Genomic DNA, 19,843 nt, shown 5'->3' on the forward strand with positions numbered 1-19,843 from the left:
CGCTAGGCTGCACTTTCTTCTTCGTCGTCGTCTTGTGACAATATCAAGGTCGTAAGGCCTTTGTGTTAGCATTTTCCTTGGCGATGAGAGTGTGGCACACATCAAGCGTTACAGTCAGACAGACGGGTTCTCCCGTTGAGTCTACATAAAAAGAGGGTATGGTCTGAATTGGCTCGGGAATGAGTTGGCGCTGTGAGGAAAGACGAGCCACGGATTTAGTCGTCAAGGCTAGTGTCACTAGACAAGGTATAAGAGTAGCGGCACTCAGGCATGCAAGTCAGCAACGGCGGCCATTTTGGTGTTTATCAGTGTTGCGAGGTTGCCGCTACTACGGCCTCGTCGCTAACTTCTACCGGGTCGTTTGTTAACAACACTGCCGAAGATGCAGCAGAACGGCAACTTCGTGCGCACTTCTGCTGCTGAAATGCTGCTACACGCGTTATCTGTGATTTGTGTTCGGAGCAACGTCAGTCGCACGCAGCCGCAGAGCAGTCAGGACAAGCTAAGCCTACCACAGTTTACCGAGTGAAAATGCACAAGCAACAAAATGGCGGCGCCCATGAACCGTCGCAGTTTAAACAAGTTTCAGGTGATGCGAACTGACCAATGATCATGGCATCGGCACAGAAAAATAGGGGAAAAGAGTGCCGATACTCTGTAACCTTATGTAGTGACACTAGTCAAGGCGATGTCGGCGCGGTCCAACCGCCGTTTTCCAGTCGTCACGCGCGGATGATGAGCAGCCCCTTGCAATGACCACACAGGACACGTCGGATACTGCTTTGGATGGTAGAAGGCATAAACCCATTTATTTTTCTCCTCATATATTTTTTTTACAATATACACACACCTAATTTAGGTTACTCGGCTATGTGTGTTGGCGTGAACATCTTCAGGAAATTCAGCAGGGTTGACTACGCGGAGATCGGGGCGGAAACGAATCGTGAAGAAGCGCCCGAGAAATCGCGTGTGTGCTTTTGAAGAATAAAAGACACATTTTTTTTATTTCTTTAGATATTCGAAGACTCATCGGGTAATGCACAGTAATGGGGGGAAAACAAAACCACAGGAAGCGCACAGAAAATCGTTACATTCAACACACTGTTTTCCGAAACAGATAAGTGCAGCAGCTTTAGGTCTGTTCAGTGCTTCAAGGTTCCACACGACAACGTTTCTTTGCATCACTCGACAACGTGGAAGATTTTTTGGGAGCAGCATTGTATGTTTTTCATTGTCTTCAACTTTCTGCACAAATACAAAGGTGCAGCTGATTCCGTGTGTGCGGTGACATTGGATTTTACCGCGTTCGTCATGCCCGCTAGTTTGCATCAACGAGTAAAACTGCACCAACGGTTCAGCGAAAAGCTCAGGCATGCTTGCTTTCTGCAGACAATCAACTTTATTCTTGCTGAGGCCGCCTGTTTATTCACGCGTAAACGTCGTGCGTAACATAGGTTTTTTGGCGAGAAACACAAATAGGGCAGGCACCCAAGGGAAATGAAAAAATAATTACGCAAGAAATTAATAGTAGTAGATCGGGCATCCAGGTGCCCACAGTGTTTTGGAAAATTGCGTTTGCATCTTTGGTGGCCAGAAATATACCGGTCTATTCTCAAGAAAGAGTGCTTCTGAAAGAACTTTTGCGGCACAATAATGTCTTTTCAAGGCTTGTACATGTCAGCCATAGAGTGCACTGGTACAACATTCGTACACGTGTCACTTTTTCTCTCGTGTCGCCATAATGACCACGCTACATTTTTCGCGTGCACAATCGCTGCGGGATAATGTCGTCGTCACAGAGTTTTCTTCTTCCGAACAGCACTACGTGAGCACCACCTCATCGTCGGAGTTTATGCGGTTATACATGCGGCTGCAATTAAATGAATATAAGGTTGAAATCGGTATGTTGAGGATCTGTAAATTTTCAAAGTGCCTCGATTATAGCGAAGGAAAAAAAACAATGATGAGCAGAAGTAACACAGTGTGTGTGTGTGTGTGTGAGGTGGGGAGGATGAGTATAAAGAGGGCAGGGAACGTGGGGCTCGTAGTATACGATGACACTCGGAAGATTCTAGGTCAAGAGAATGTGACGTTACAGTGGGGCCAATTGAGACAACGTTCCTTCCAGAGGGAGCACGTCCCTTATCCGTGACTGAACGAATCTCACCAGAGATGGAGAACACAGCTCTGACCCCAAACACAGTGCAGCAGGACAATGAACAGCGAGGAAAGGAAGAAAATTAGGGGTGAATTAAAAAAGGAGACGTGACCGCAGCCGTGAATAGGGCAGTGAAGGGCGAAAAAAGAAAACAGGCACTGATGACACCGTGGGTGATTGCAGTGATGTGATGGGCGCTGCGCGTGATGAAAAGGCACATGGTAGACACGCTTTTTTGGCTGACATGGCACGCGATTGAGAACCCTCAAGTAGGACTTCAAAACAAGGGCTTCTTGCTATATACACACATAAAAAAAGCTGCAGGCAAGCAAGCAAAGGAGTGAACAAACAAGCTGGTTAAAAAAAATGGAGTGTGGCGCTGCTTTACCCCCTCCACCACATTTTTAGGGTGCAAAATATAACTCCCGTTTTTATTGTCTGCGTCTACGCCTCCTACGCAATTGACAAAAGTTTGGGCAAGCCAATGGGGATCCCGCTTTCTAGTTGCTGCCTTTGAGAAGCTTTCTCCGGTATCTAGGTTAGGGAAGAGAGGGATGTGTGAGGATCACTACATCATCAGACTCACACCTCGGCTTGATGTATTCGGGTAAGACTACTTCGACGAAACCTAAGCGATGTATAGGGGGCGGGCTGTCCTTGCATTAAAAAAGCCTCCTTGCTCCGTTTGTCGATTTTTTCTTCTCCAACACTTTTCCCTGTCAAGGCGTCGCCTAAATATATTTGGCGTTGACACCAAATTGGGCAGATTCTCCAATATAGCCAAAATTCCGAAATGTTTGAGCTTGCTACTAAGTGGGTTCAACCAAGTAAATTTTATGGCATTAATTCTTTAATCGTGTTATTTTATGTTATACAGGTTGTTGCTACCGCTATCCCCACGTGTGAGGCGAAGATAAGTGAATATAAGTTGAAAAGAGTGGACGTCGATTTAGTCTTTGCTTGCCATTACAGCACGACACGGAAGTGAACCTTACTCGCGCTGAGAGCTGACTCTGATGCTTGGAGTTAACATCGTCGGGGCATTTACTTAATGAGTTTCCCGATGGTCCAGGAGCGGATTCATCCGGGTAATTTAGACACGCGTTACGCAGACGAGGCCCCGAAAAATGGGCTTAAACGTTGACGGAAACGGAGACGACCTTATTTCGCATAAAGCAGTGGGGCCGCGTAACACCTATTCAGGACGATGGCGGCGTAAACAGCGCGCGGGGGTCGTTCGGTCGGCGTGGACCGTAATGGCTGAGATGGGTGACTGAGAAAATAGGCCCCCGGTATCGAAAGGGGAGCATTAGCATAATTCTCGAGCGCGCAAGGTTATTGCGGAGGCACCGACGTGGTCCTTCCAGCAGTGGGCCCTAGTCGGTCGTCAATCACGTTCACGGTTAAGAAGGGCAGCCAGCTTTGAATTTTTTTTCTGTTGTTATCTCGGTCCCTAATAATTGAATTTGTGTACTTCAGGAACACCGTAGCGCCCAAAGTTTCCTGAAGCTTCCGACCATGCCTCGTAGAAGCCAATTTGGTAGCCGAACGGGGGTGCTCTCGGAGGCTTTCCGTGGGGAATACAAGACAAGATAATGGTCCTTGATATGTTCCCCATGAGTATAGTTTTCGGTAACTTGTAACGAAAATATGGGATTATTCATCCGACAGCCCTGCGCTTCCTGTGCGTGCGTTTTTTCATCCACAATTGTTTTTTTTTAAATTTCAGATACAAACAGCTGCTAAGAAGAATAGATAAATCAATAGAACAATGGAACCATTTTGTGAGCCGCAAATCCTTGAAAAAAATTGCAGGGTTATCAACGGGGCACACCGAATCAGCTCCCAATGAGCCGAGCAAAGTGTGGCGACTAATAAGATGTGTTGACGCCTGCAAACTAGCGAATAAATAAAGGGAACATACCCTTTTATAAGCTATGCAGTACAGATAGATGGCAGAGGTAGTGAAAACAACGCACACAAGACAAAAGCAAAATAAATCAAGAAAAACCGTCTATATTTCGAAAAAATAAAATTGGACTGTTTTATACAAGTCGAGATCTCTGGGAAGCCGTGCGCCAGTGGAAGCACGGCAAATAACCACACCACAAAAGGGCGATACGTAAAAAAAAGTGCTGGTAGTACGGGAGGTGTGCAGGGAAGGGAACGCAAAGGAATAGTTCTTCGCGAACAGGTGGAGCCTTTGCACCGGGGCCAGGGAACATCGCCACAGAAATGGGCCGAGGAATGCCGGTTTAGGAGCGAACCGACCAGCAGAGACAAAGCGCAAAGGCATGCGGCAGGAAAATAAAAGACAAAAAAAAAGAAAATTCTAGAGTAAGAATGGCACGCGACTAAGCGATTCAGAGGGCCGCCAAATATTTGGGAAAACGAAAGCAAGTTGCGCTGGAAGATGAGACAGGCGAAAACGCGAGACGAGAAGTAACGGAAACGAGGGGGGAGGGGGTGATGTCACGTGGGACACTAACCTCAAGCGCGAGAGACGGCGGGTGAAAATTTCCCCAAGAATTTGTGGACCGCTTTGAAGAAGCCGCGGCGGCACGTTACTCGCCGTGATTGTCTGGGATGCAATTGTCTGGAGCGCTTCGCGCTCGCCCTCTAAGCGGGGAGAGACCTTTGTCGGGCCGTTCAGCTCCGGAGCAGGCCGCGGGAGTTACTGGGAAAAGAAGGGAGAAGCGGTGCGACACGCAGAAAAAAACGAGGGGCAGCGACGACGGGGTGCTTCCCTGTCGAGCAGGGAGGGAGCGGACACTGGCGTTTTTCGTCGCGGCAAACAAGCTTAGTTGCCCCGTCGTTGCTTCGAGCTTACTGGGGCGTCCATAGTGCAATCTAACTGCATTCCAGCGAGCCCAAAACTGGAGGAGAAAGCAGAAAGGGGATTTTGCTGGTTCCCTTAGAAAATATCGACGAGTCCTTTTCTCGAGAGGGATTGCGTGGGATTGAGGAATCCTTTTATAACTTCTATCCCCAAATACTCTTTCGAGGGGCGCCCGCACGAACCCGAACCTCTGACTTTGTTGGCCTTCAGAAGAAGTGTTCGAGGAAAAGAGATCTAACCTTTATGCGCCCATCCAATTCGTCTCTTATTCAAGCTGCCGCCGAACATTAGGTTGCAGGACGCCTGTAGGGGCCGACACACGGCAGCGAATACAGTCGTCAGGAAGCTTCGTGGAAGCGTAAGTGGTGTAAATATTTATGCGCTAACTGTTGTCCATCACTCGTTTGTAAATGTACACTTGATTACCTGTTTGAAGATATATAAGGGCAGCTGTTACCTTTGGTGCAATGATCAACGCAACGGAATGTCTACAAAAATTACAGAAAACAATAAGTATTCTAGTAAATGATGTTAGCATTTAGGAAGAAAAAATAGCGGGGGTGGGTGGAAGGGTGGCGCGGCAGCCTGTGCTGCAACGTTTTTTTTTTTTATACAACTCCAACATGTATTGTAGGCGCAATCCGTGTTGAAGCTCTTTTAACTTGTCAGAAAAAAACATACATGAAAACACAAGATGTAACCTGGATTGTATATTTTTCTGAGTGAAGGCCACATTATGACCCCAACTGCTTGAATTTTCAGCGGGTCGCGGCTTTTTCTTGTGTTTCTTGCCATTAGCTATCTTGTTTATTGCCGTTAGCTAACAAGGTAGAGGAACTGCTTAAAAAGACCGAGGCACAAATAGAGCGCGTTGCTTGGTAGAGACGCTTCATTGGTGTTAGTTTCCTTTTAAGTTAAAGCAGTCCCTCTTTTATTTGTATCTTGCGTACCTAGCACTAAACAGTAAGTATAGAACAGCAACCGGGTGAATCGAATTAGCTATTCTACAAGATCTGGTTTTCTTTTTCATTTTGTAGCTTGGTCTGGTAGTTAAAACGTTTAGTTTATAAGCCAGCATCGCGAGTCGCCTGAGGTCTCGGGACGCGCTGACAGACGACAAAAAACGACAGGAAAAGTTTTCCAAATCAATAAGGCGGTGCTGGCGTGAGGACAAAGCTCGCTTGCTCATCGCACTTGCTCGAATAGAAAGACGGCAACGATTCTTTGTCGATATCTATAACTTACAAATGCACTGCGAATTGGAGAAAAAAATGTTTCAGGAAGCGACGGAGAAAGTTTGGAGGTAAACATCATTCACTTGGTCAGTGATATGTTTTGACCCAGATTGCCACACACTCGTAACATTGGCAACGTTAACAAAAAAAAAAAAAGTGGTTAGCATACTGATCGAAAATGTGTGGAAACTTAACTGAAGGATCATCCGCTGCGATTACGCGCTCTGACCAGTGAGGAAATCAGGAATGCAAGCCTTGTTTTCGGCGGAATAATCGGCCCCTGGTTTCAGCTGTTAGTTAATTTTGCAACTTTTTGTAACCAAGTCCTGGTTTAGCAGTTTTAGCTCCAACACATAGCTCGATTCGCAGTACTTAGCGCAATCTAGTTCCTACAAGCTCCGCGCGCACGCTGGTCGAAACTTCTACACCCCGAGAAAATCTACGCGTCTGCGCCATCTCCAGAGACGCGTCTCCACCTTCGATCGTGATTAGGTTTATGGCCTTTGCAACCCGATAACCTGAGTGGAAGAACGAAAAAAAAAGCGCACAGAAAGGAAACGGAAGGGAGAAAACGCGTGAAATGGGAGACAGTGAAAGCCGGCTATTTCCGCCAAATCCTCCGGCGCTGATCTCGAACGAGAGCGTTGTTGGAGCCACGGTCGCCAGGCTCCCCTGATGCGGAAGCGGAGCCGAAATAGCGTCGTCCCCTAAGTGTTTGTTCGCGGAGGAAAGGGGTGTGCGCAAGATGGGGAGTGCGCGTAGGAAGCTGTCCTCCACTCGCGTGTGGTGTGCCGAGGTCTAACCCGAGTGTTCGCGCTTGCTTATTTGTTCGCTAACCGCACAGCGAAAACGGGGAATCGGTTTCGTGCACGTAGCCTCCCTTCCCTCCCACTTTCCCCATTCCAATTCCCTCCCTAGCAACGCCGCGACATACTTTTTCGCCGATTGGGAACGGGATTATTTCACTCGGCGCCTTTGTAGACCTAATCTTATTACAGTGATCACGAGGAGAATTAGCGCGAACGTCGCAGCAACCTGGTTATAGTGTCTAAACTTCCTTCGTTAATGCGCTCTAGTTTTCGCGGGTAAACAACCCTTTACCGCGGTAAGAGAATTGTCCTCTAAGGCGCTACATCCGGGGAGAAGTTCTCGAAGTTGTTAGGAAACTTGCACTAGGTTACTTTGTTGACGTGTCGGTAATTATGGTGCCCCAATTATGGCTGCACGGTAGTTTTGGAGGCAACAGTTATCAGGATAGTCTTAAATTATTGGTGGAGGTCGCTTGCGGGAGAGCGGTCGCTTTTTGGTAAGCGTTCCTTTAGGAGCAACTGCGACCGAGTGACTTTTTGGCTTTTTTTTTTATTTCATGTACCTAAGCTCCGCGAAACACGAATGTGGACTGCGACAAATGGGAGATTCCTGGTTTTTATAATCGAACAGCTGATTTGCTCCTTTCTATTCTATTTCGCTACGATACGGGGACACTCTTATTAGATCGGAAAAAACATTTGCCTATAAACATTCAGCCCTTTCTTTTTGAACTTAAAGCGCCTACTTCAACTTCAAGCAAGGGTCGGTTCACCGCTATACATGGAACTTACAGACCCCGGAGAAGAAAGCGTGGTTTTTAATGAGTACCAGAGAGGACAGCGCTGCTGATAACGGTTTGGAATGCTACTCACAACAGGGACGGATGTACTATAGTGAGATTTAAAAAAAAAAACGAAAAGGCGAAACTCAAGCCCTGCAAAATGGGACAATAATAAAAAAATCACCGGCACAACAAGATAATAAATAGACGTTAGAGGTTAGCGAGGCAGCTTGTAGTAGAACACCCAACAAAGCCAGTTGCCGAATTTAAAATGTTCTGCAATGTTTTAAAACACTTTTTTGAAAGGTTCCTTTTAGCTAGTCAAGCATCGTAGGCAGTTGCTTGTTCCAAGATCACATTTATTTCATTTGACAGCGAGACGGGTGTACAATGCTGGCATTTTCATTCCAAATTGGTGGCCAAAACATGCTCAATAAATTCCCTGGTAAACGAATGGAGTATAACCGACTTGGCCGTGACCAAAGCGATACTTCACGCACAGTTTAAGCGTGACACAAATTTATGGAAGTCGTGCAGCCTACAACAGAGGGCTGCCAGCGAAACCTTTTCCATAGTCAGAACGCGAGCTGTTGCGTACCAGCGAAAACGGGGGGAAATGGGGGCGTACGGGGAGTAAATGGGGAGTAAATGGTGTGTGTGGTCTGCTTACTGCCTCGCGAGCCCATACTTTGCACTTGTACATCAGGGGTGCTCTAATGTCGGTGAGGAAAACGACCGCGCCTGAAGAAATGCACCCGTAGAGGCGCGTGCCTTGAACGCAAAAGAAAATACAAGTCTGATGACGGTGCGTAGTGTGTCCAACGAAGAGCGTGTGTGATATTATATGCGCGTGATGAGAGGGAGCAGTGAACAGGGGTTTCGAGAGTTTGAAAGCGAACAACTTCATCACCGAAAAAATAAAGGAGGATAGGATGTTGTCTTTTGCTCGTTTGGGGTTACTTGTGATTGTGTGCAGTTTTGAGTGTACCCATTATGCGGCCACTGGGAGTGATGACATAAATGGCGTGAACTCGAAAACCGGCAGGTTTTCAGATTGATAAGTTTGTCTATACTCGGTGGGCATTGACGCCACACGAGCTCAGGTATTTATTTTTATCTCTTCTATCTGCTAATTTGTTGCACGTGGTGCAGGAGTACCGATAAAGGTTTATATCCGGACTCATTGAAGTAGAGTCTGAACGCATCGAGGCAATTTCAACAAGTCTGGTGGCACTCGCAGCTCAAGGGAGTTGGTAAGAAATCGGGCTAAGACTACTTTAGACTCCTCGCCTTCTCTGTGACACTAGACGACACCATCCCGTACAGCAATTCAAAATAAGAACAACAAACATGTTGGCATAAGACTACTTTAGACTCCTCGCCTTCTCTGTGACACTCGACGACACCATCCCGTACAGCGATTCGAAATAACAACAAGAAACATGTTGGCATGCGCGCAAAAGTTTCACAAAACAGAGGCGTGCACAGCTAGAAACATGTCATTCGATATAACAGGCTCCGCAACTGCGCGTAGACAACACAAATGTACCACACAGCGTGCCCGCAGAAACACGGCCCAGGTAGGGCTTAAAGACCCCGAGGATTGGTTTCTCCTTTCGTTCCTGCTCCATTTTTTTGTTTTTGGTTTTATACTGTTCAACTTTTAGCTCAGGGGTGCATTGCCCAAGCGTCATGAGAATCAGCCGCTGACAACCCGCCAGTATGTGATGGGTGAAGTCGTAACACTTAATCGTAAGAATTTCAGTCAAGCGCCAAGCACAACTCGAGGCAGTTATTCAGGGATAAGTAGAGCAGGAAACATGAGAAAACGAAGTTACAACAGTTTCACTATCACTGGTGCACTTGATAAACGCTTGATAGCTCAAAACGAACAACTATAGTACAATGCGTTAAGAGGAATGTGTGAGGTCACAGTCATTGAATGGAATAAACGTAATATTACTCAAGGAATGTGGAAGTGTAGGGCTTTTCGCTCACAGTTTAGGGGTGTATGTCATTCCTTACATCCCAGTTTTGTTTTGTTTTTAACAAGCCTGGACACAAAGAGTTGCACTGCTCTACATGAAAGCAGAGCAAGCAAATAACAAGATGTTTTTCGTGAAGCACCAACTCTTCCTTTAACCTTGATTCCAGAAGCGAAAGTGCTGGAAGATGACTCTGCAATTAATAACATTGCAGTGCCTTCTATCTATACACGTTTTATAACCGTCAGGGCACATTTACCCCCCCCCCCCCCTCCGGCTTTTTAATAAATAAAACCTGATTTCAATTAAGTAATCACGATAGCCGAAAGTTATAATACAATCAGTACGTTCACAAAGGAAGTTTAATGAGTTCGTACGTTGAAATTCAGTCAATATCGAAGTTTCGAAGAAAAAAGACTCACAATCCGTAGTTATTTTTTCTACACTCAGAGCTGAGTGTATTTTCATGAAGCAGACGTCTCGCCGTGTTGAGAACGAAATCTTTCAGATGCTTTGTTTTTACCCAAGCAGGTGCTAATAAAAAAAATACAACGTTTGCAACACTTGTTAGCGGTATCAATTGGCTCTTCCGCACTTAAAACACCGATTTACTCTTCGTAAATCATTCGGAAACAAGAGCGCTCTCCCGAAAAGCATGCATCGTCCCTCGGCAGGCGTAAGGAATGTTGCTGCTCCTTGGTATCGGTTTGGATGTGAGGCCATCGTCAGTGCGGGCCAATAGAGTTTTGTGCTTCTGACATTCGGAGTTCGCCTAATTCCGAGTTGTTCCAATGCCCTGCACAGCACTGCGCTACGGTAAGCGTGTGAGCTGTTCGGGACGAACGGGCATGGGCGTAGTCGAAGCACCATGGAGAGGTAGGTATATTGGAAGGAGACCGTCCTTACACCATGGAATCACACGCGAAAAACCGATCACCCCTCAGTTGGCTGCTGGATTACCTGCAGGCGTTTTTCAGTCCTGGGACAAGTCCGAGTTCGCGAGAAACGTGAGGAACACCAATCGTTGGCAAGAAATGTCCTCAGAAGCACCCGACACCATCGCATGAGCTTTTGAAAGCGGCAAGTGCATCATCAGCAACTGGCCCAAAAATATTTCTGCTGCTCTTGTAGGGTTTCACTTTCGCTATTTTATTGCTGCAACCTCGTCGGATTGGTTTGCAATGTGTTTTTGAATGTCCGCAACGAAGACACGATTTTCGCGCCAGAACAAAAGTTTGAATCAAACAATAGACGTCGACAATAGCGCTCTCCTTGCAGTGCTAAGGGAAACTTCAACTCGAGGGCTGTATTAGATGCAGCATGGGGGTATATATAAACAGTCTGCGTCAACAATCGAGGGTTTAGAGCTTTTAAAAGCCCCTACACCCGTGAATGAACCGTATATTCGAGGCGCATTGACTTTATTACACGAAAAAATCGTGCGCGTTTAGGGTACGGGATAGCAAACCAAGTTAAACAAACTTTGTTACTTCTTTTTTTTAATGATTGTTTAGCATCATTTGTCAACACAGTGGACAAGAAGATGGTGCTGATTCAGAAACTGCCTCACGCCACTCTCAAATAACGCCTTTAAGATTTTTTCCCCCTTTATTTCACCCGCTTTTTTTCCTTTCCCGACTCTTGCCTGCACTACTTGTATAGACAGACTGCCTACCACTACGGTGCGCTCCCCGGCCACTACGACGATTTGACACTGGGATCTCAAGCTAGTGTACACCATAAGAAAATAGCTCTTTCAGCGTCGCCCCGGGACGTTACGAAAGAACATTTCGCGCCACGGACAACACACAGCTACGGTCACTGCTTCCCCCTGAGAGAGAAAAAAAGGACAGGCTCGAAGTCGGAAAAGTGGGGCGAGACGGGACCCGGAACACGCACCGAGAAGAAGAGATCGCCGAGTGCGAAGAAAAACTAGGGCGACGCGTTCGCGCCGATCGCGTCGTATGCTCCTGACAAAAGCATGCTGAACACAGTTGTGGACACAGTTTTTCCAAGTCTGAGTAACGTCAGTGCCGCCTACGCCGACGAACCGACACTGCGGGAGCTCGAACCGCACGACAGAGCCGTTTTAGAAACAGGCACGCGCTGGACTTCACTTAAGCTCGGCTAAAGTGCGCACACTCGTGTGCTTCACGCCTCCTTCGCAGGCGGAGCGGTCGCCGTTCGCTTACTTTAGGTGCATCTGAAATCCCAGGCTGGTCCATGTGATAGCCTATGCGACGGAACCGCCTCGCTGGTGGAGATTAAGGGCCCGCCGTTAGGGTTCCTGAAAAATAAATACCTAAATAAGGAGTCATCATAAACAGCGCAGGGAACGGGACGAGGAGCAGAAAGACACCGGACGAGCGCTGGTCGTTTTGCTCCTCGTCTCGTTCCCTGCGCTGTTTTTTTATGATTCCAAACCAAATGACCCCAATTTCCCGTTTGCTGCACTAAATAAGGAGGCTTGTGAGCTTAGTCCAGAACCTCAGCTCTTGGGGTGGCGCTCACATGCGCCTTTGCGACACAGACATGAAAGCGGGAGAATTGATTCACTTCAGTGGCGCGATTAGCCCTCTCCGGGCACCGGCTCCAATGAAGAATGAGTGAGTTGTCACGTGACGCCCTGAGGCTGTTGCAACTGAGACTGGGGACTCGCCTCCATAACGGCCCTGGTCCGGTGTATCGAAATCCGACTGTCGTAGGTAGCAGTGTATAAGACTGTAAAACAAAATAGCTCTCTTTGTTATCAGCTTTTTCCTCGCAAGACCATGTCAATTTGACACCCCGCTGTTGAATCCCGTTAAAACAATGTCATTTTTTTTTCTCTTGTGTGTTACGCTTGCATATATTAAGATTCTTTGAAAACCCGCCATTTGTGCCCTCCCTTAAGAACCATGATTTGGTGACGAAATCATCGCTTGTTTTTTTAGTATGTGTGGAAGCGTGCAGAGAGCCTCAAACTCAGTTGATCGTAAGAAACGTGGGCTGCTCCAAGCACAGTGGCGAGCCTTTTTAATTACGCCACACATAAACGTACCCCAGACCTATTGACGTTCCAAATTAGTTTATTTTCTTTGCCATACGTGTATCACACTGGAGCTTTCCAGCCTTGTTTACTGGGTTCCAAGGCTCATTTCTTAACTGCTCGCACTACTTTCTGAACATTAGAGGAACGAAAAAATAATTAACTACGCCATTTGTAATGACACTGTTTTTCCTGGACAAGGTGAGCTCGCCGGGTGAAAGTGTTTATCGAAAAATAAAGTATCCCGTGCCAACGGCAAGATCCACTGGGGCCTACGAGTTCACCGAAGAGCGAGCAAATTGAAGTGCCCCAGTGGCAGCGCCCCCTCAGCTGACGAGCCACTTGCCGTCCTTGGCTTGGCTCAGTTTCTAACGCTCTGACTGAACCAGCAGCATAGTAAATTGGGTGTTTCCTCAAGTTCTGTGTGTAGAGCATCTGCATGAATATATATATTTATATATAGAGAGAATCATCTGTATACAGGCATGTACAAGAGCGTAGTTTGCACAACCCGCATGTATTGCATACGTATTTACATGTGAGACGCTTCAACTCGAACCGAAGAGACGGCGGAGACTTGAAATCGGGAGGAAGAAAAATTCACGTGACAGATACACTCGGTTCCGGAGGCCCAGGGTTTTCATTTCACTCGTCTGGATTGCGGCGCACTGGCCGAAGGAACTACTACACGGAGAAAGTGCAGGTGCGAAGTGTTTTTGGATCACAACAAGAAAAGCTAATGAAGCCAGAATTTTAACCTCCCCGCCGACATCCAGACAGTGGCTCTAACAGGGGCTTCTTACTCAAAAGGTGTCTCACGACCAAAGCTAGAGGTAGATTTCAAGGTTTCGTGGTAGGTTTAGATTCTTACACGCCACGACAAGGGTAAACGAATAAGACCTGCGATTGGATTGTGAAAAGTGCAACAGCAACACGAAAAAAGAGAGAGGAAAGAATGGCGGTTGTTTTCTTCGTGGCAGACTGCGCGTTTGTTTTTTTTTTTTTTCTCAGATGCCCGAGGAAGCCAGAGGACGAAGGGTGTTTGCGTATTCGTCCCTGCTTCGGCTACGGCGAAGCAGCACCGGGATTTGTAAGGGAACGTACGCACTCCGAAGTAGCTTGCATGTTCTGACGCACAACAGGCTTGGGGTCTGCCGCCCAAGGGGTCGGCTCCGAAGCTCCCTTCTCGGAGCCCGGGGGATATGAAGCTGAACACATGGGGATTTTTCACGCGCGATATCGTCGAGGGCTGATTCGGTTTAGTTGGGGCGGTTCGGTGGGGGAGTGGGCTTCTAGGCGGACTGGTACGGTTCGCAGACGAGATGTCTCCGGGCGCGAAAGTGCTGCTTTGCTTTTTGGATCTCCAGCGTCGCTTATAAAGAAAATCAAAAAAAACTAATAAAAGGAAGTCACAAACATAGTACAGATTGGCTTTTAGAGAAAGGGGCTAATTTTTTGAGGTTTGTATCTTGAGTGCCGCCAAGAAACACGATGCAAAGGGCGCCCTTCCTGCTTTCGGAACTCGCGTCAAATATTCCAGGTAATTAGTTTCTTGCGTGCAGCAGTCTTTCGTTCCTGGAAACTTCGAGTCTTAGGACGGTAAAAAGAAGGCGAGTTCTGCTCCGTTCACAGAACTAGCTTTTTTTTTGCTACCTCTACTTCTCTTGCTCGTCGACGCACGCAGACAGAAAACACTCGCAGCCAGAGTAGAAAAATAAGCTCAACCACACACAAAGGGGGGCAAGCCTACCGTCCTCGCAAATATGGACGTTGAGTTTCAATCGGTACTGTATGACAGGTCGTGCTATGTAAGCGGAAAACAAGTACCGAACTCAATTACCAACCAATGTTTAGTCGGTACACGTTAAGCGAACGTGTATTTCGAATGAAATAAGGGGAGTCCCGTTACAGAGAAGAAGGGGTATACATAATTTTAATCGAACTCGGCGTCTAGATTTGCGAGCACAGAGAACGGCTCCAGAGCTCGGATTGTCGACGACGAGGTTCCTCGCACCCTTGCACGCATCGGAGGAAGAGAGGCGGGATTGAGGCTCGTGAGGACGACAGCGAAACTCACACGCAGTGCGGCCCGGCGCCGGCTTGTTCACAAATCGTGGCTCACCGAGAGTTACGAACGAGCATTCCACCCACGTCGTCTGGGACAGAAAGCGCTGCGGGACCCCCACGAGGACGCGTTCGATTTTTCTCTCAGCCTCCGCTTCCTGTTAACGAGGTTATCCGGAAGCTCGGCCCTGGTCTGGTTTGTCGCTTTTCGCTCGTTCGCGGTTTCTTTAGCGGCTGCTCGACAAAAGCGACGCCGCCACCGCGCTCTGGCGAAAAAAGCGCACTGAGTAAGGAAAGGATTCTATTTTCTAATGTAGCGGGAAGAAGAAGCAAGAGCGAGACGGCGCACCGAGACCTTCCATTCTGCGAAGCTGTAAGGACGATAAAAATAATATCCGTCGGTTTCTCATAAACGCATCCGATGCATCCCCAAAAGAAAACGGAGCCCCGTAATGCGTTAGTTCTTTTGTTTGATTTGAAAAACCAGTTACTTTCAACTGCACAATGTTATTTTCATATTTTTTCCTCACGCGAACACGCACGTCTCTAGTTCTTGCAAGTTGTGATTTTTCTGGAAAGGGGAAGCTATAAATATCTACGCAAGCACAACTGCTTCAGGCTCGTGTGTGAGTGTGTGCTTAAGGACGCATTTCACGGTGCTCGACACCTCTACGTTACACGTTGCGTGTTTTCCTCTCTAATTTCATCGACGGATCCTTAAGATTAGCTGTTTAAAATTATTTGTATGGCACTCACGTTTTAAAAACCTGTGTCGTGATTTACTATAACAGGTGTCGAGTTTTGGTTTGTTTTGAACGAAGCCCGTGCAACAAAGACCTTGTGAGTTCTACAATGGATTTTGAGAGAAACTCTTACAATGAGAGCTCTTAAAAATTCTACATGCACGTTCGTTAGTCTCAGTATGTAATCTTGTCTCCAAAGCTGAATGAAACACTGAAATAGTTTGACCTACACCTTACATTTCTGAACTTACCGCGTAGCCTGACGGCGTCATAATTGCACAGGGACTGATCATGTGACAACGACTAGCGAGGAAGATTTCTATCTACTAACCTAAAAAAAAGTAGAACACCACCCATAAATCATAATATCACAGTTATTGAACACATTTAAGGACTATAGTCACTGTGTCAATCGCAGAAATACAAGGATAAAAACAGGAAAGAAAACCTAGATGGACTTTAAATATCACAGAGGATAGCAAATATACCAGCTCTAACTAAATGGCACAGTAACAAGTATGTAATCACAACATACATGATCGGGTCAAAGATTTCGCGGGGTTCTTCATGCGTGAGAGTGCTTTGGAGTGCGAATAAGTACTTCGTTGACGCAGAGGCTCTTAGAATGCCCGAGCACGTCACACAGAAAGCTTTGGAGTGCTTTAAGTTATCCGGCTGACATAACTGGTGTCACCGAAGCGTGCATTGAAGGCCCCACTAAAAAAAAAAAGAAGAAAAAAATGAAATCATACTACGCCGTGTACGTCTCGCAAGCACATGCAATTTCAGCTTCTGGTTGCATCAGAAAAATTCATTAACTTGATGGGCGCAGATTTAGCTCATTCCATTAAAAATTACATCGGTGCAGAGAAAATTTGTGCCCGATGTTTTGCGGCTGAGTGGTTAGCCAATGACAAATTCTAACATGAGTTTTTATTTATTCAAACACCAATTCTTTTTACACTGGGTGCAGTTAGCATTTGCCGCTTCAAATTTAAATAAATCTTCATAAATTTCGACAAATATGGTGTCGAAACAGGGCTCTAGCCCACCTGTGCATTGGAATGCACCAATAGGTTTCGACTTACAAATTTATCTTTGACTTACGTCATGAGCTTAGTGCGGGGTCGCAGCACAGCTTACTCAGTAACCACCGAATATTTTTGTTGTTGCCCCCGACTTCATCTCGAGCTCTGACAGCGCGAGACCGATAAGTTGTATTCTAAAAATTCAAACAAATTCCATAGGGGCCACAAATACGGTGCCCTGGTGAGGTCGCGAAGACCTAATCTGTCCGAAATTAGTAGTTTTGAAGCACCTGAAAAAAAAAAATGAAATTCGTCTTCTTCAGAGCTTAGGAAGGTCTTGTCAATGAGTGTGATTAAGGTGATGTAGGTTTTACAAATCATCAGTCTACATTGAGTCAAGCAACCTAAAAAAATGTTGCTCGAAACGACCATCGCGTTACCTTTGGGTGATATAGCGTGGCAGAAACGATAGACGACGTCTTTCGCTCTGCGCATTACGAGTTCCTATAATGCACTGTTCTGAACCCTGCAACATGTCGAACCCTGTTCCATTCACTTTTAACTTAAAACTCAACTCACTGCATTAAGCCGGCAATTTTTCTGCCACCCTTGTCAAGCACAACGAAGTAACACGCGCGCAACGATTCATTAACAAATTAAAATAAATAAAAAAGAAACACGTGACTCGTCTCGCTCGCTGGTCGCAACCAGACAGGAGTAAAACACGACTGAGGAACCACAGGGATCTATTACACAGCGAAGCCGCGAATGCACGTTTTGAAGAGCTCGCGCTCTTCCTTTTCACATTTCGTGACGAGGGCGGCAAGCCACGATTGCGATCAGCGAGCGGCACCGGGCAGCAGCGTCCGACTCGGGGAGCAAGGGTCTTCTTCTTTCGAACGAGGTGGTGTCGAGGCTTCCGGGGGGTGAACGTGTGCGACCTCGCGGCCTCGGTGTGCGCGGCGGGAAAGAAGTTCGAATCCGAAGAGGCGCGCTGGCTGATCCGAGCAGCTCCCGCGTGTGCGGCAACCGGGGTTAGCGGTTGCTGAGATCATGGCGGACGAGACGGAGGGGTGACCCGTGACCCCCGTGGCGTGGCCTCTCCGGAGGCGACCTTGACCCGGGAGACGTTGATCTCTTTGGTCGAGCCCCGTTGCTGGGGAGGGCGGACGGCCGCCGTGTTCAATAGCGGCCTCGCGCCCACCTTAGGAGCGCGTCGGCTAGCACGTCCAGGTGAGCCTTTGTCTGCGAGCAAGAAAACAGAAGAGAAAACACCGATTAGATAGTGAATCTTAAAGGGACCCTGGAACACTTTTTCAACATTTTTTTTTTTTTTGAAATCTTAAAGGCTTGCAGAACGTAGTCACTCAACACACCCAGTACTTAGATTAGGGGGTCGCAAAGTACCTTAGCCAAAAATTACTGCTCTATGCCCGTCAGACAACTTGGAAACTCGCTCAAAAAATTTTTCTCTCTTTCCTGGTCTTGACGTCCTTCGACGGCCCGAATTACGGCACTAAGGCCATGTAGCGGCTGTTGGCCGGTTTTCCTTCAGTCGCAGCCATGAACGCTTTTCGATAGCAAATTTAAAAATAAAGTCACAAAAACAAAGCCAAAACGGAAGGCGTATCAGGTGCGACGAGCAAATCACGCAGAGTCGCTTCGTGCTGGCGACAATTGTAGCTTTCGCAGTGCTTCCAGACGCGAAGGAAAGAGTGAAGCCGTTTATCGAAAGTGTTGCAGGGTCCTTTTAAAACAGTTATTTTACACGTGCTGCTTTTTTCAGAAAACCTGTCCCATGCGCGAAGCCGATCTGAGTGAATGAACGCCAGCCAGCGAGAAAGAGGTGAACGCGACTTTATTGCTGGCCGGAACGTTCCCGGGGCTGCGCTGCACGAACCTCGTTTGGCTGTCACTCTTCCTGGACAACACCTAGCTGTGGTTTATACCGATTTGAAACAGTTATGTTGGCTTCAAAGATAAGGCAAGTGCCCGCGTGGTTGCAAAAAATGTGCTGCTTGCGAAGTGCTCGAGTCAGCACACTGGGATCACCCGGGACACCGCAGCCACAAGTCGCTCCCAGCGCGGCACTCGAAACTCTGCTAATGTGTTTAACAATACCAACAGTGACAAAGAAAAAGCGGCACTTTCCCCGCTACTAGAATTCACTTGAGTGAAACTACTTTGTTTTTACACTAATTACAATGGGGTAGTAGCCACCGATATGAGCTGGACTGTGCTGTTGAGTAGTCAGGCGTCGCAGTTGTTCAAATCTTTTAAAGCATGATGAATCACCTACGGGAGTTAAGCACGAACTGAACAGCGTGGTAAGTATATCATTTTCTTTTCAATCGGCCATTCCCGACTTTCCGCGTTTTTCGAAGTTTATCGGGCGGTATTATTTGCGATACATTTCTGCGCCAGACGTTTGAGCGTCTCTACGTGGTCCTCTAACGGCTCGCCACCGCCACTGCTGCACGGGCCTTTCGTAAAGGCGGCCTTGAAAGCTTGCTCGAACGTCCACGTTGGTGGCTCGTATGTAGCTGCCCGGATTACTCGATTTATAATACCGTCACGGGATGCCAGCCTAACGTCATTCCTGCCTGATGCGCTTTCCCTGAATCCCAGTTGCCGAGATTAATTAGCCAGCAGGAGTGCGAAAACGCTCTCGCAGAGTATAGCCTGCGAACCGTGCGTTTCGCTTTGCAACTTTGTATTGAAAGGACTAATCGCGAGACTTCCCCACACAATGTTTCATGGGGGTTTTACAGTTCTTACACGGCCTGAAGCAAATATGGACGCCGTCTTTTCCCCAGAACTTTACCTTGCGACCATTTTTAAGTAACACTCTATGTAGGGCTAGTTCGTTGTACACTGTTTGAAGGATTGCGTTAAGGTATAACGCAGAGACAGACTTCAAGGAAGAAAACGTACAGTTGTCGTGAAGATTGCGCTCTCATAAACTCTCAATCTCCACACTGAAAAGCGTTTTCCTTCTCACGGCCTACGTTCAACTGTGCGAATGCTTTTTTTGACGGCGTCTCGAACGCGTTCGCCATTGTTAGCCGTGGCCTGCACGACATAATACCAACTATGGTTCGCCTCAAGGAGCGGGAAGTGGCAAGGGGCGTGGTTGAACGGGGTGCCTTTTTTTTTCCGGACAATGCGCAAC

At 47.2% G+C, this 19,843-nt stretch overlaps 1 protein-coding gene and 1 long non-coding RNA gene across 10 annotated transcripts in view; one reads left to right on the forward strand and one right to left on the reverse strand.

Moving 5' to 3' along the window:
* Positions 1-19,843, forward strand: part of LOC144153074 (uncharacterized) — a 621,787-nt gene that overhangs the window by 177,551 nt on the left and 424,393 nt on the right. The window lies entirely within an intron of this gene.
* Positions 776-19,843, reverse strand: part of Jeb (low-density lipoprotein receptor domain-containing jelly belly protein) — a 198,303-nt gene continuing 179,235 nt past the window's right edge. The window contains exon 3 of the mRNA XM_077684720.1: positions 776-17,916. Within this exon, the coding sequence (XP_077540846.1) occupies positions 17,854-17,916 (63 nt within the window). The 3' untranslated portion in view covers positions 776-17,853. The remainder of the gene's footprint in view (positions 17,917-19,843) is intronic.

The sequence above is a fragment of the Haemaphysalis longicornis genome, unplaced genomic scaffold, assembly GCF_048455015.1.
Source record: "Haemaphysalis longicornis isolate Haplotype H1 unplaced genomic scaffold, Haemaphysalis longicornis Haplotype H1 scaffold_9, whole genome shotgun sequence".
NCBI classification, from domain to species: domain Eukaryota; kingdom Metazoa; phylum Arthropoda; class Arachnida; order Ixodida; family Ixodidae; genus Haemaphysalis; species Haemaphysalis longicornis.